Raw genomic sequence first — 15,834 nt, 5'->3', positions numbered from 1 at the left:
TGAGGACTAGTAGGCCGTACCAGGGAGGAGATACCAGAGAGGGAGGAAGGGGGAGAGGGGGGCCTCAGGGGGGTACGAGACCCCGCCCGATACGAGGCGCTGGGGACCTTCCTCTCAGAGGAAGAGGAGGGAGGGAAGGGAGGAGAGCCGGCTGGAAAGTTGGAGAGGATTGCCCAGATCTCATCATCCAGCTTCTTCACTTGTTCCTGGGGGAGAGGATGGGGAGGGTGGTGGGGGGGCTCATGAGGGTTTCCCCAAAGGAGACCGCCCACCATGCAAGGTAAGAGACACACCAAGCACTGGGGTCTGGGGGTGTTGGTAGGGAGACATGCTGTGTCATGCTCTTAACCAGGTCTACAACCCTGTGGTGTGTACACAACTTCACTCACTGGGGCCATTCAACTTTCTAGTTTCTACAATCCTAAAACAGGGAAATCTTGACGCAAAACATCCAAATCATCCAAACACGTCTGCTATTAGACACAACATGGCTCTCTTCTCTTCAAATTCCAGAGCGCCTCACAATCCCATTCAGGTCTGTTTGTAATACACACACGTGCCTTTTTACGACATGCATCTGGTAAATGTACTGTCAACATGCTTCAGTTGCTTTCATGCTGATGTCTTCCATGCTACAGTAAATATCCAATCACATACTGTCTAAGGGTGGTGGGATTATCTTTCAAGGATGTCATGGCAATTGACATCCCAAAAGGCAATCCATATCAGGGGAAGGGGGGGTCATACTGTGTGAGGGAGATGGTTGGGTTGTATTGTTGTCATTAGATGTGTTGTATGGACATAGCAGTGGGTGGCTAGGCTACAGTAGGAATACCTGGCTAGCTCTTTTGGACCTGGAGGTGCCATTACCCTTCGAAGACTTCATTATGTCCCAAACGGACGCATCCTTGCTCTGTTGCTCCTCTGTCCAGGCGGAGTCTCTCTAGTGTTGTGAATAAAGCAAGGCTCCCGTGATCACTTTCTAATTTCCCATGTAGGAGCCAGCGGAAGACTTTAGAACTAATGGAAGACTTAACTACTGTTTATGGCTATCAAAGTTGAACCTGTGCAAAACTCCTTCTGACTCATTCACTTCAGTACAATACATCTGAGTCATCCACCACGTGAATGGTTCATTAAACAGAGTGACGTCTAAGTAACCAATATGTGTAGAGTCTAACCTACTATGGCATGTGAACCTGAAATATTACTAATATTACAGAAATGTGTGTAAATAGAGCAATTACTGTATGTTGATTGCTGCTGCAATGGAGCTAAAACTAGGAACAATTTGAGACCATTGGAAATGCAGGAAATCCATGCATCTCAAACACACAAACCTACACTCAAGAAAATAAGGGTATGTATGAAACATTTATCTAAACACAAATCAATCAGTACGATCAAATGACAAATCACACCAATCCTTTGTTTGAATTACAGGCAAACATTTTAGTCATCAATTCTTCACAATAAGTTGAATTTTGATTTTTATGTTTAAACTTCGTCGTTGGTGAGGGGCTGGTAAGTAAGCATGTCACTGTAAGGTGAATACCTGTTGTATTCAGCGCATGCGACTAATACAATTTGATTTGATACTGTATGACTGGTCAATCCACAATCATCAACACACGACAAGCACCGCTCTGGTTTACCTGGTGCGCTCGTCTCATACGAGCAAGGAAAGCTTCCTTCTATAGAGTGGACAGGCAAACCAAGAGTAAAAAAAACTAAATTACACTTGAATGATGCATAAAGAACCAACATCTTCTCAAGACAAATAATGAAATGCATCCATGTGATGCTTTCTAAAAGTAGATGCATCAACAAACAGTACAGTACTGACTTCTATCTCAGAGACTGCTATGGCCAATGCTTTCTGATGAGGTTCTACCCCCTGTAATACATGGTAAATTCATGGAGCATACAACCAAACTATGTCTCGACAATTTCCCACTATGAGATTGGCCCTCAAACTTAGTGTTTTATACGATAACTCATTTAGCAAACCCTTTCACAACAAAGACCAGCACAGACATTCAGGCAGAAATTGAGAGAGCATTTAAGCACTGTTAGGAGCAGGAATGCTAGAGGATTCAGAATGAGAAGAAGCCACTTCGCACCATATAGCGAGAGAGTGGGAGTAAACGTTGAGACAGCGTTTGTATCGTCTCTGATGGCCACAGTGGACAGATCCTCATCTGGGACTCACCTTATCCCCTTGGAAAGCCCCGGGCAGCTGCCAATAGTGGGGCTCCTGGCCCAGGTAGTCAAAGTTGCTGTAGGAGAGCTGGGTGCCGTCAGTGGACACCTCCACGGTGAATCCGGTGGAGATACGGTTGGTGCGCTGACGGTTGACCAAAGCAAAGCCCTGGAAGTTGCCTGGGGCAAAGACGGATGACACCTGCAGGACACACATAAAGGGATGATCAACCAATCACACTCAGAGAGACAGGAATACCGTTTATTCAGTTCAGTAGAACTTTATTGGCAATTGCAATTGCAGCGCTTTCAGGAAAGCTGTAAGTATATGTTTGTGTGTTGACTTGCCTATTCCTTAATTGGCAGTTGTCACGTCTAACTCAAACAAATATGAGACCAGCGCCAGGCTACTCTCAAAGTGCTCTCTTCATATATTTACTCATATATTATTTTCAGGAAGTCATTTCCTTGTTCTTGTTGCCTGGGTACCTGGTCTCTGTAGTGGGAGGAGCTGGAGCACTGCTGAGTGACTCCCATGCAGAAGCAGGACAGGCAGCCATCTTTGTTGTCTGTGCTGAGGTGGAAGGTTCCCTGCTTACAGTTGGAGCAAGCAGGGCCCTCAACGTTCATCTGGAACACAATGATATAATGTGAGAGGTGAACCTACACATAAATAGAACATAGACTTGAATGGGAATGCCATTCAAGTAATTATATTTATATGGGACAAACCTAGAGAGATAACAAGTGGATAAGGATATAGGAGGGTGTCAATGCGGCTGGCGGTTTTATGAAAAACATAGAGAAGCCTTGGTTTGCTTACCTTGCAGCGACACACACCATTTCCATTGCATCCTTCACTTCCTCTCTTATCACAGTCGTAGCAGTTACCTGTAAACATGCCATAGCTGAGCTTTTCACTCAGTGTGCCTTCATTCCAGAAAATACTATAATGTACACAGCTGCAATCTGTTAGCACGGTTAACACTGCCCCTGAGGGGATCGAGTTATATTTAATTGAATAATCTATACCTACCATTGAGATCATTGTTGCCAACAATACACTTTTGTCCAAGCTGGGGGTTGCCTGTGTACCTAGCAGCACATCTGAAATGGAGAACAGCCAACATTTACACTTTAAAACAAACATTTCCAGTCAAAGAGGATACACACAGGGAAGGAACAATGGGGGCAGGAAACTGGGCGAGCTGTGTAAAGAGATAGATACGTGATGAGGCTTGTCCTCGCAGCACACTCTTGGCCCAGAGTAGACACATTAAAATACACTGCTAGTGAAATACTATGCATGATGTATACACGCTACATTATTAGCCAACAGCAACAATTTATTAATTGTGGATTTCCATTGTCCATGCACTAGGCATTCCCCAGGTCCCCTGCATTATGAGGGGTTTATTTTTAAACACCACTCACAATCACATAGTGGCACATACAGCTTTGATACACCACTTGTAAATCCCCTGACTTTTGAGTTTCCCAGATGCAAAAAGAGGCTAAAAGATGTGTATGTATTGCCGATGTTGGAGATAGACAAAGCACAGCCAATGCTACAACTCTCAACATGGGTCAAATGTTGAAACCATCTCTCTTCTCATAGGTTGCTAGAAGATGAACTGAGAAAGGTTGCATTAAAGTTCATTTTCCATTTTAAAATAATGTGTCACCAAAGTAAACCTTGATAAAGACAGCAGAGCAGAGAGAATGAACAGGAGAATTGAAGTCTAAGTGTAGAAAGAGGCATCATATCACAGGATATAACACTGAGAAACTAAGAAGAAGCAAGCTGAGGCACTATGTCCATCCACCAAAGCTCTGTCCAGCTAAAGAGCCCAATAGGCCAGGCCACCCTAGGGGAGAGCTACCCTAGCTGCTCCAGTTCTTACCTTGTCACTGGAAGCTCCACGGTTGAACAGCCAACAAACGCACAGCTTCAATGGGACTTTGGAAAAACCTGTCCAGTCTAACTTTACAGTAAGAAGCTAAAACGGTTTTTGGGAAACTATCTGACCAATGCATGATGAAGCAAAATCTGGGATATTATTGAGGTAAAGAAATGGGTTGACATTTTACATGTTTCATGTTGCTATTCGGGTTATGCACAGTAAGCAAAAAAATAAATAATTTGAAGTACAATCACAAGGCAGCAAGGGCAGAATGAATGCTATAAATACATAATACACCACAATCACGGATCACATTTACATACACAATCATATCGATAGTCATCCAATCGTAATAGCAGATGGAATTAAAACATAGATTTACACCTGAACATAGGGACGGCGGAACGCTTGGGCAAACTCACTTCAAATACTTAACTGGCAGTACTGTATAGTATACATCAGTGGAGGCTGGTGGGAGGAGCTATAGGAGGATGGGCTCATTGTAATGGCTGGAATGGAATTCATGGAACAGAGTCAAAAATGTGGTTTCCATACTGTTTGTGTGATGTGTTTGATACCGTTCCACTTATTCCATTCCAGCCATTACAGTGAGCCCATCCTCTTATAGCTGCTCCCACCAGCCTCCACTAGTATACACATACAGTGCATTCGGAAAGTATTCAGACCCCTTCACTTTTTCCACATTCTGATACCTTACAGCCTTATTCTAAAATAGATTACATTGATTTTTGTCCTCATCAACCTACACACAATACCCCATAATGATGAAGTGAAAACAGGTTTTTAGAAATTTTTGCAAATGTATAAAGGAATACAAATAGAAACACCTTATTTGCATAAGTATTCAGACCCTTTGCTATGAGACTCGAAATTGAGATCAGGTGCATCCAGTTTCCATTGATCATCCTTGAGGTGTTTCTACAACTTGATTGGAGTCCACCTGTAGTACATTCAATTGATTGGACATGATTTGGAAAGGCACACACATGTCTATATAATGTCCCACAGTTGACAGTGTATGTCAGAGTAAAAACCAAGCCATGAGGTCAAAGGAATTGTCCATAGAGCTCTGACACAGGACGGTGTCGAGGCACAGATCTGGGGAAGGGTACCAAAACATTTCTGCAGCATTGAAGGTCCCCAAGAACACAGAGGCCTACATCATTCTTAAATTAAAGTAGTTTGGAACCACCAAGACTCTTCCTAGAACATGTACATGTACCTCAGGGCAAAGGTTTACCTTCCAACAGGACAACGACCCTAAGCACACAGCCAGAAAAATGCAGGAGTGGCTTCGGGACATGTCTCTGAATGTCCTTGAGTGGCCTAGCCAGAGCCCGGACTTGAAGCCGATCGAACATCTCTGGAGAGACCTGAAAATAGCTGTACAGCGACGCTCCCAATCCAACCTGACAGAACTTGAGAGAATCTGCAGAGAATTATGGGAGAAACTCCCCAAATACAGGTGTGCCAAGCTTGTACCGTCATATCCAAGAAGACTTGAGGCTGTAATCACTGCCAAAGATGCTTCAACAAAATACTGAGTAAAGGGTCTGAATACTTATGTAAATGTGATATTTCAGTTTTGTAAAACCTGTTTTTGCTAATGAAGTGTCATTATGAGATATTGCGTGTAGATTGATGAGGGGAAAAAAATTTGAATCCATTTTAGAATAAGGCTGTAACATAACAAAATGTGGAAAAAGTCAAGGGGGTCAGAATACTTTCCGAATGCACTGCATGATTGTGCTAAACCAATTTTACATGTACAATTTGTCCGTATAATAGGGGTAATTTATAAAGTCTGCTGTGAAAGTTGAAATGTAATACTCTCTAAATACTGTATGTGTACGTCTTGAGGTAGTCTGACCCACTGGGCTCAAGGAAAATAGCACCAAACAACTCCTGTAAATACACAACTTTGAATATGGTAACTGTATATTATTTCATGATGCAGCTTTAAACACAATAACAATGTTGCCTCTACATGAAGAAGTTACTCTCATCTCACGCAGTCCTTTATAAAAAAAATATAGAATTTGACTTATTCCATAGATACAAATACATAATAAAAATAAGCATAAATATCAGGACCACAAACAGGTTATTTTAGATAAATGTTGAAATTTGTTCAAGTTTAAAAATATATATAAATGTACCTAATAATCAGGGATAATTTTGATTGGAATGGCCAGCCTTCCTAGAACAATGTGAAAAGAACCATCGGAACCACCTTGCTTCTGTTTCTTGTTCTTTTGGGATGATTTTTGATCATTCCTTTGAATTAGTTTGAGCAGGTCCAGAACATTGGACTGGGGCTGGGCTTTCTTCTTCTGTGGGCGTCTCTTGGAACTAGTAGTTTTGACTTTACTCTTCGTTGTTAACCTGGAACGCTTTGAAGTAGAGGCCATTTTGGTGGGTGCCAACGTGGTGGTGAGTACTTTCTTGGAGTAACTTGTTTTAGCTTTTGACACTTCCTGGACTTTGTGGGACGGTGGTGCCAACTGGTATGAGTCTGGAGCAATGGTTTCCAAATTAGGTCTAGAGTTACCATTGTTTGAGTCGGATGGTTTCTTGACAACTGTTGCTATGATTTTAACCCTGGGTTGAACCTTTGAATGAGGTGCAAATGATCTAGAGGCACTGTCTTTTCTATCATTGCTCCTAGCACGAGAAGCATCCTTTTCCTTTTTAGCAGCTTCATTACGTGACTTGGACACCTGTGTTGGAGGCTTGCGTTTATGGGATGGTGGTGCCAGCTGATATTTAGTGTTAGCCAGGTCTTCTTCAGCTTCCCTTGGTTTTGATTGACGTGTCTGTGTTGAGCGCTTATTAGCTGTCACATGAAGCTTCTTGGCCATCGTAGTCTTTGTTTCAGGCTTTGTTGTACTACGTGGTCTAGTGCTAGGCTTTGTTGTACTACGTGCTCTAGAGCTAGTCCTGGGTTTACTTATGGTAGTATTTTGTCTTGGGCTGGACTTTGAATTGACATTACTTTTGGTGGATCTAGTTTGTTTGACTGTTTTGGTGGTGGACTTATGGGCCATTGTGGCTTTCTTAGCAGGGAGATGGGGCGTGGGTAAGCTTTTGGGGACTGTGGCTCTAGTTTGTGACCTGGTGGTTGTGGATTGAGTCCCGACAGTGGATCTCAGTGTTGTCAAGGTTGTTAATTGAGAAGTCCTGAAGGAGTGTCGAACTGTGGTAACCCTTGGCACTAAGGCTGTGGACACTGGTGGCAGAGCCATCGCCTCCTTAGCAGACCGTGCTCTGTGTCTGACGCGTTTCACCTTGTTCATCTCCTGAGCCAGGGCAGTAAACCCATCTATCACAATCTCCAGACGACCCTCCAGCCTTCTCAGACGAGTTTCCATGTCTGTGTAGCTACTCTCCAGTCCGCCCACCCTCTCCTTCTTCTCCAGGGCAGACTGTGACTGCAGCGTCTCCAGCTGGGTGCTGAGTTTGCTCTGCTGGCCCCTCATGGCCTGGATGCCCTCCTTGATGTCCAGGGTGTTGCTCTCCAGCATGCTGAGGCGCTGGTTGAAGCGGTTCATGTGGAGCCTCATTAGGAACTGGAAGCTGTGCTCTCTAACCTCAGGGCTGGGCGTGTTCAGCGATGGAAGCCTTGGTGCAGTCCTATTCAGGTGGACTCGGACCATGTCAGCTATGGGGGTGGTTGTGGTTGGGTGAGTAGGAGTCGTAGGGTGAGTGGCTGGGCGAGTGGGAGTGGGTGGGCGAGTGGTAGGGCGAGTAGGGATGGTAGGGTGAGTGGGTTGGGTACGGTGGCTGGTAGTGGACAGTAGGCTCCATGTGGGGGTGTATGGTCTTTGGCTATAATCTGTGTCCTCCTCTTTTTCCTCATCTGGCTGTTGGCTGTATTCAGTGTCCTCCTCCTCCTCATCTGGCTGCGGACTATAGTCTGTCTCCTCATGCTCCTGCTCCTCGTCTGGCTGTGGAATGTAGTCTATCTCCTCCTCCTCCTCGTCTGGCTGTGGACTGTAGTCTATCTCCTCCTCCTTATCTGGCTGTGGACTGTAGTTTATCTCCTCCTCCTTCTCCTCGTCTGGCTGTGGGCTGTAGTTGATCTCCTCCTCCTTCTCCTCGTCTGGCTGTGGACTGTAGTTTATCTCCTCGTCTGGCTGTGGACTGTAGTTTATCTCCTCCTCCTTCTCCTCGTCTGGCTGTGGGCTGTAGTTTATCTCCTCCTCCTTCTCCTCGTCTGGCTGTGGACTGTAGTTTATCTCCTCCTCCTTCTCCTCGTCTGGCTGTGGACTGTAGTTTATCTCCTCCTCCTTCTCCTCGTCTGGCTGTGGGCTGTAGCGTGTGTCCTCCTCCTCCTCCTGATCATAATCCTCCTCCCTCTCCTCCTCGTCTCCACTGCCCTCTGGCACCACATGTTTCCTCAGGCTAAAGTTGAACACTGCCTCACCACACCCCGGCGGGAGGAAACCCTCATAGTCCTCTTGCAGGTACGGGTCCACACAACTGTCTTGTTTTCTTAATGATCAAAACATTAAAATGAGACATAGGGCAGGGTCAACTTATCAAAACATACCAAATGTTTGTCTACCCAGTCACCTCATCGTCATCTTTGCACATCGAGTAGCAAAGATTCGTCAAACAGACATGACATTAGAAAATAGATTTATGCCTTGTAGAGAGAATAATGTCAACGTGGCCCAGGCATAAACACTGGCAGTATTAGCCCACAGCTTCTAAACCTTTTAACAAGCAGCTAAAGCAGGAGACTCAGAGAAAGTTCTGGCAAAGCAATCAAGCTAAGGCAAAGGAGAGAAAGCAAAAACCATGTGACATAAGGTTTCCTCAGGACACAACTACAAGTCCAAACACGAAAGACTTGGTTTCACCACTTACTGGCTTTTACGACAAGGAAAGTAATAACACAACTCATTACTACACGTGTAATCCCATGGAACACCAGACACATTTTTAAAACAAAAATGCCCATTGATAAACACAATGTCCGTTTGCCAAGCGCATTAATACAACACAGATATGGACCTCTCAAATAGCATAAAGAGCACTGCTACTGCGGAGACCAAACCCAACCCAGAGAAACCTTTACTAACTAACTGGAATGGGTGGCGTTGGTTTGAGATTTTCTTCTCACATACTACTCCACTAACACTCACATATCAATCATGACTGGTTGGAAAGAGGGATGCAATCGGACAGACATGCTACTATACCCGTTTTATAAAGGAAACAAGTGGGTGCCAGACTAGTCACCTCTGCTTTCCGTGCTTTGGCCAGCCCAGCATCCCCAGACCACTGACCAGTAAACAGCTGACCGTAAGGCTGGAAGGGCTAGGTGGAGATGGAGCGTGTCTTACCTTTCGCAGCGCCGGCCGGTGAAGCCAGGGGGACAGTTATCACATGTAGGCTGACCGTCCGTATCCTTGTAGCAAGACAGAGAATACCTGCAGGAAAGGAAAATACTTTTATCAGTCTTGTAAACCAGTATACAACCCTACTCCGTATTCTAAATATCAAGGTTATAGCTGACACAACAGTGGAACTGCATGACCAGTCAACGACAGATCAAATGTCTTTACAAAGAGCAGGTTGACCACAGAATGAAATATGATCTCTATGAGGTTGACCCATCAGGTGAATGGACACATGTTTATAAGTAGATTAAAGATGTTTTTTAAGACGATAAGTCTGGAGCTTGTTCCAGAGACATTGAACCATCTAAAGGTGTAGTTCTGTTCTGAAGAGCAGGGGTTCCCAAACGTTTTCACTCAGGGCCCCCCTTCCAGCATTGGGGAACATCCTGCGAATAATCCTGAGGATTTTGCTGTTTAAATCTTATTTCCTACAACTCTACACATTTTGTCATGAGGTCCAAAGAAAATGTTGCAGTTTTAAAGCACATTTTCTTGCAATTCTATACATTCTGCCATGTCTAATGTGTATTCATGTGATATTTGAGTGACAAAAAAATTACAACAATATCTATGTGCTAGAAAAGCTAATCCTTCCATTCCGACCCCTTGCACCTCACAGTTTGGGAACCACTACTGTAGAGCATTGCTTCTCAACTGGTTTTGCCTTGGGACACAAATTAAACCCGGTTGTCTCAGTCGCGACCCAATATTAACATTGCCATTTTTTGTTGTTGTATTTTACCCCCTTTTTCTCCCCAATTTCGATCTTGTCTCATCGCTGCAACTCCAATGGGCTCGGGAAGTGAAGGTCGAGTCATGCGTCCCCTGAAACATGACCCGCCAAACCATGCTTCTTAACACCCGGCCGCTTAACCCGGAAGCCAGCCGCACCAATGTGTCGGAGGAAACACCGTTCAACTGACAACCAAGGTCAGTCTTTAGGCACCTGCCAGCCACAAGGAGTCGCTAGAGAGCAATGAGCCAAGTAAAGTCCTCCCAGGCGGGCGATGCTGGGCCAATTGTGCGTCGCCCTATGGGACTCCCGATCACGGCCGGTTGTGATACAGCCCGGGATCGAACCGAAGTCTGTAGTGACACCTGTAGCACTGCGATGCGCTGCCTTAGACCGCTGTGCCATTCTAGAAGCCCGAAAACTATTTTTAATACTAGATTTTGAAAGTAATTGCAGCAATTCATCAAGCAGATTCTTGATGAATAATACTAATATACAAGGTCACTAGTTTGAGACCACAAAATCAGCAAAATCCTCAGAATAGAGCTGCCAATAGAATTGTACAGAGATTCAATTATTTAATGAGTTTCTACCACTTTCAAGCTGGTTTTAGTAATCTAGTTTAAGTTCAGGCTGGAGTACTTTTTCATTGAAATAAATACTCAGAGACAATCGACCCATTCAAATGCTACTGTGACCCAAATTTAGGTTGCGACCAACCAGTTGAGGATCGCTGCTGTAGAGTACACGAGAAGGAGTGAACTCACTGGTTGCTGGCGGAAGTGCCAGGGCAGGGGCAGGACTGACAAGCCTGAGGTCCGTCCGTCACAGGGTTGCCGTAGAAACCTGGCAAACAGCGCTCACACCTTGGGCCGGCCGTGTTGTGAAGACATTGCTAAAAAAGGGAGACACATGAGAGGGAAGAGAGAGAGTGGTGGATCCACCCATGGAACAGTGAAATCCTATTATGAGCCCATGTGTGTTCTGAACCTGTTTCCACATGTTGAGATTCGCCAAGAAACAATTAGCGCATTCCATAGCAGACTTCAAAGCCAAGTGCAGCTGTAGCACTGTCCTCATGGCATACATTACAACCGGAGGGTGGAGCGACTTACCAAGCACGCGCCTGTCTCCAGGTCACAGCCGCTGGCGTGGCCGTTACAGTCGCACCTCTCACAGGTACCCAGGTAGAGCCCAGAGCCTGTACGGGTGTAGCCCATGTCACACTCCTGTATAGAAACAGATGGAAAGACATGGGAAAACAACAAGGGCCATGGAGTGAAAACAACGCAGGCAGCACAGTTGACTGTCTTGCCGTTCCATTACAGCATGCTGTTAGAATCCCACTCTGTGTTTCTTTCCAAGACGTCTACAGGACCATGGAACAAAGTGAGCACACTGGAACTTTACAACTAGAAGAGGTAACAGAGGAGGAACTATAAGATCGGGATGTACAGTACATAGATTTTTGTGGTATGCGTGTGCTGTACCTGACACGATGGACCGTTGTAACCCTGGGGACAGGCACACTCCTCCACTTCCAGGGCCTGTTCGTTGCCTGTGGAATGTGGCACTGCAATGTCCATCCTGATGTCTGAGAGACTGAACAACAGACAACAACACAGGTGAGGCAACAACAACAACAACCATAACAACATCATCCACGTGGGTGTTTACAGTAGCGCCTACTGAGAGCTGTTTCCTAAATGATTCTTTAGAATCCTCATCATGTGGAATCATTCGGAGTGAATCTCTACAGGGCACCTGGTTCGGTTTTACCTGGTCTCAACCATGTTGTCAGCGTAGGTGGCTCTGATCATGAAGACTGTAGTATCAGCCAAGGCCATGAGGAGGTGTTCACGTGTACAGGGCTGTCCATCAGCACGCCTCCATGCAGACTGGTAGGGAGGAAACACAGGGAGAGAGAAACGACGCTCTGTGCAACACAGCCATGGCAAACTCAGGACTGGAGTTGGGATTATAGACAAAATTAGGTAATGGTAATCTAATTAGGTAATTTAAACAAGATCATCAACGAAGACAACATGTTGATGTTAAGATTACAAACTGTTTAGAATCAGTCAAAAAACAAGCACTCGAGCACCTGAGTGCACACACACACACACACACACACACACACACACACACACACACACACACACACACACACACACACACACACACACACACACACACACACACACACACACACACACACACACGGTGACCCACCTCTCTGAAGGTGACAGTGACAGTGGCGGGGGGGAGGGGCTTAATCTGGGAGAAGTGTTCCAGGAAGATGCCGTTGCCTTGGAGAACCACATCTGGCTGTCTGTCAATCACCAGGGAGCGTTGCCGGGGCTCGTAGCGCACGGTGTAGCGCAGCTCCCCGCCGTAGGCTGTCACCTGGCAACAACATGTCAGAAAGAGACGTTCAAGATTCTAGAACAACCATTCTCTTAACTCTACTGGACAGTGGAAAGGTATTTCACTCCATGAGACTAGCCAGGTCACGGGTCAGGCTAGCCAGGTCACGGGTCACATGATGACAAGTGCGTGACCATGAACTCCAACCAGAAGTAAAGAGCTTCTCTTCGTTTAGGTACGTAAAGCCTCAATAGTTTCCACATGTTGAGAGAGCATGTGGACGGTGACATCTAGCATGACCACATTTAAATCACACCTTGCTTCCAGAGGGAAGACTACTCAGTAAAAATAAACGTGGATGACAGTTTCTCCTGTCCCTATAGTCTACTCTCAGGGTAAGAGGAGAAATACATGCAAGTGTAAAAAAAAGAGTCAAAGCCTCCAACCACTCATCTCTCCCCTTGTCTCTCGTCTTCCCTCTCCCCCCTCCTCGTCTTCCTTCTCTTCCCTCTCTACCCCGTCTCCCCTGGTCTCTCATCTCCCTGTCTTCCCTCTCCCCCCTCCCCGTCTTCCTTCTATTCCCTCTCTCCCCCGTCTCCTCTTGTCTCCACTCTCTCCCCTTGTCTCCACTCTCTCCCCTTGTCTCCACTCTCTCCCCTTGTCTCCACTCTCTCCCCTTGTCTCCACTCTCTCCCCTTGTCTCCACTCTCTCCCCTTGTCTCCACTCTCTCCCCTTGTCTCCACTCTCTCCCCTTGTCTCCACTCTCTCCCCTTGTCTCCACTCTCTCCCCTTGTCTCCACTCTCTCCTCTTGTCTCCACTCTCTCCTCTTGTATCCACTCTCTCCTCTTGTCTCCACTCTCTCCCCTTGTCTCCACTCTCTCCCCTTGTCTCCACTCTCTCCCCTTGTCTCCACTCTCTCCCCTTGTCTCCACTCTCTCCCCTTGTCTCCACTCTCTCCTCTTGTCTCCACTCTCTCCCCTTGTCTCCACTCTCTCCCCTTGTCTCCACTCTCTCCCCCTCTCTCCCCTTGTCTCCACTCTCTCCCCTCTCTCACCTTGTCTCCTCTGAAGCTGTCTGGTAGGACCCAGTAGTAGATGTCGTTGGGGATGTCAGAGAAGGAGCGATACACCACCTCCGAGGAGCCTCTCTGAGCAATGCCGTCTGTGATGGTTCTGGTATTGGCTCCGTTGGAGAGGGAGAAGAGCTGACCATTCACACCGCCACGGACCTGGGGGACGCAAACACACAAACACACTTTAGACCCATAACACCTCTCCTCAAAGTACAAGCTAAAAGGGTGCGGGTACATTAAGACAGGCTCAATGCACTGCTGTGGTTTGGGATGTGCTTGTACATTCCTTGTATTTCCTGACCACTAAAGTGTCTGCACTACTTCACCCATGAGCTGTAGAGCATGCTTCTTCAACTCACAGTACTAACACACTTGATTCAGCAAATCGTCAAACATCATGATTAGCTGATTATATCAAAGTGCGCTGGTCCTTCACACCCAGTATATCTCCAGGACCAGAGCTGGAAACTCCCGGCTTGCAGTAGAAAACTGTTTGTCTGTTGGCTGACTGTTAGGAGTCAGTATAGTATGGTTACTCCCATGCCCAGGTATACTAAGGCCAGTGCGTGTACATTCGTTTTTATTTTCAGATCCCTAAATGTGCCCCCCGTCCACTAACCCCCATGCCTTATAGAAGTTGTGTGTGTGCGTGCTAGTAAGGCCAGGCTACTGACCTGGTCTCGGCTCCACGTGGAGCTGACACACTGCTTGGTGACGCCCATACAGAAGCACTGCAGACAGCCCTCTGAGTTGTCCTCCGTCAGGTGGAAGGAGCCGCTCTTACACTCGTCACACTGCGACCCCACCACGTTGGACTGCAACACACAGAAAACATCAGCCACGCACATCTGCCATGTAACGCTGGCTGTCCAACCGGCTCATCATTCACTGTCTGTAATCATGAAGGATGATTGTACAACAGCAGCAAAGCTAAACGGGCTCAAGACTGTCTCTATGAACTGACAATGGTGTTCAAGTGTTGGTGATTGAGAGTCTAATCTTCTACTACAGCATATCAAAACTAATACATCTAATATAAAGCCCCATTCAAACTATGGCCATGAAAATGAAGTGCAGTAGGCCATAGCAACGTAGTGTGTTACCTTGCAGGCGCATGGTCTGCTGTTGGAATTCACTGTTCCTCGAATATCACACTTTGAGTTTGCTGAAGGAGGGAGGGAGAGAGAGAGAGAGGGAGTGGAGATGGATCAACACCTGGGGGTGCTCCACCAACTCTAACCCCTTCACAATCACTCGACATACCAGGCCAATGACCACACCTTCTCAGCAGGTATGATTGATGTTAATAATTACACTGGGTCAAGACCAAGGCTCTTACAGGTAAAGTAGGACATAAAGCATGGCATGCACTATAAAGCAGAGTCATGATTTATATGTACAAATGTCTCTGGGTAAAACCGTCCAGGTGAATAACTTTCCTAACACATTCAAGCCTAAAAATGTACGTTCCACCCCCTCCCAAAAAACAAGAAAAACACTCACGGGTTGTAAAACATTTGCCATTGGGCTGCAGTGGGTTACCCTGGTACCCAGATGCACACCTATGGGGAAAAAACAAACACTTTCATAAACATCTTTTAGAACTATTCCATATATAGTAAAGCTAGCATTTCTTTAAAGACAGTGCAGAGGTAAAAGGGGAAAATGTCACTTCCTTACTTTTCACAGCGACGGCCGGTGTAGCCTGGCGTGCAGGCGTCGCACGTGGCCTGGGAGTCATGGTCCAGGAAACAGGTGTCGGAAAACCTGAGGAGTCACAAACAAACGTCACAGGATTTGTACATTAATATTTACAGCTGCCGGTTAATGGGTAGCGAGAGCGGTCACAAGTTGACAACACCAGCAATGAATGAATAAGCTAGCCCAGAGCTCTTCTGGACTGCTCAGTGAATCTACCCAACATGGACGTAAACCTGCTGTGTGAAAAAGCTCTTTCCATCTCTCTATCTCTCTCCCATGGTGTGTTTGTGTGTGTGTCTGTGTGAGTATGTGTCACACAGACCCACACAGGGAAGCTACTCTGAAAATATAGCTAACCAAGCTATCAATTACTTCCCACTGGAAGAAGTTAAGCTACGCTAAAGCTCCCCTTAAGAAAAGTATA

The 15,834-nt window shown here is 46.0% G+C and overlaps 1 protein-coding gene across 13 annotated transcripts in view; it reads right to left on the bottom strand.

Moving 5' to 3' along the window:
• Nucleotides 1-15,834, bottom strand: part of LOC139542363 (basement membrane-specific heparan sulfate proteoglycan core protein-like) — a 161,402-nt gene that overhangs the window by 59,727 nt on the left and 85,841 nt on the right. For all 13 annotated transcript variants that reach the window (XM_071347685.1, XM_071347689.1, XM_071347692.1 and 10 more), the window contains 15 exons: nucleotides 15,390-15,476; nucleotides 15,213-15,271; nucleotides 14,813-14,874; nucleotides 14,384-14,524; nucleotides 13,692-13,865; nucleotides 12,501-12,674; nucleotides 12,048-12,166; nucleotides 11,759-11,870; nucleotides 11,384-11,497; nucleotides 11,036-11,163; nucleotides 9,479-9,565; nucleotides 3,239-3,309; nucleotides 3,026-3,093; nucleotides 2,692-2,832; nucleotides 2,213-2,404 (listed from right to left, as the gene is read on the bottom strand). In XM_071347685.1, coding sequence (XP_071203786.1) covers nucleotides 2,213-2,404; nucleotides 2,692-2,832; nucleotides 3,026-3,093; nucleotides 3,239-3,309; nucleotides 9,479-9,565; nucleotides 11,036-11,163; nucleotides 11,384-11,497; nucleotides 11,759-11,870; nucleotides 12,048-12,166; nucleotides 12,501-12,674; nucleotides 13,692-13,865; nucleotides 14,384-14,524; nucleotides 14,813-14,874; nucleotides 15,213-15,271; nucleotides 15,390-15,476 — 1,729 coding nt within the window. The remainder of the gene's footprint in view (nucleotides 1-2,212; nucleotides 2,405-2,691; nucleotides 2,833-3,025; nucleotides 3,094-3,238; nucleotides 3,310-9,478; nucleotides 9,566-11,035; nucleotides 11,164-11,383; nucleotides 11,498-11,758; nucleotides 11,871-12,047; nucleotides 12,167-12,500; nucleotides 12,675-13,691; nucleotides 13,866-14,383; nucleotides 14,525-14,812; nucleotides 14,875-15,212; nucleotides 15,272-15,389; nucleotides 15,477-15,834) is intronic.

This window comes from Salvelinus alpinus, chromosome 17, assembly GCF_045679555.1.
Source record: "Salvelinus alpinus chromosome 17, SLU_Salpinus.1, whole genome shotgun sequence".
NCBI lineage: Eukaryota > Metazoa > Chordata > Actinopteri > Salmoniformes > Salmonidae > Salvelinus > Salvelinus alpinus.
This window is presented reverse-complemented; position numbering and strand designations above follow the sequence as displayed.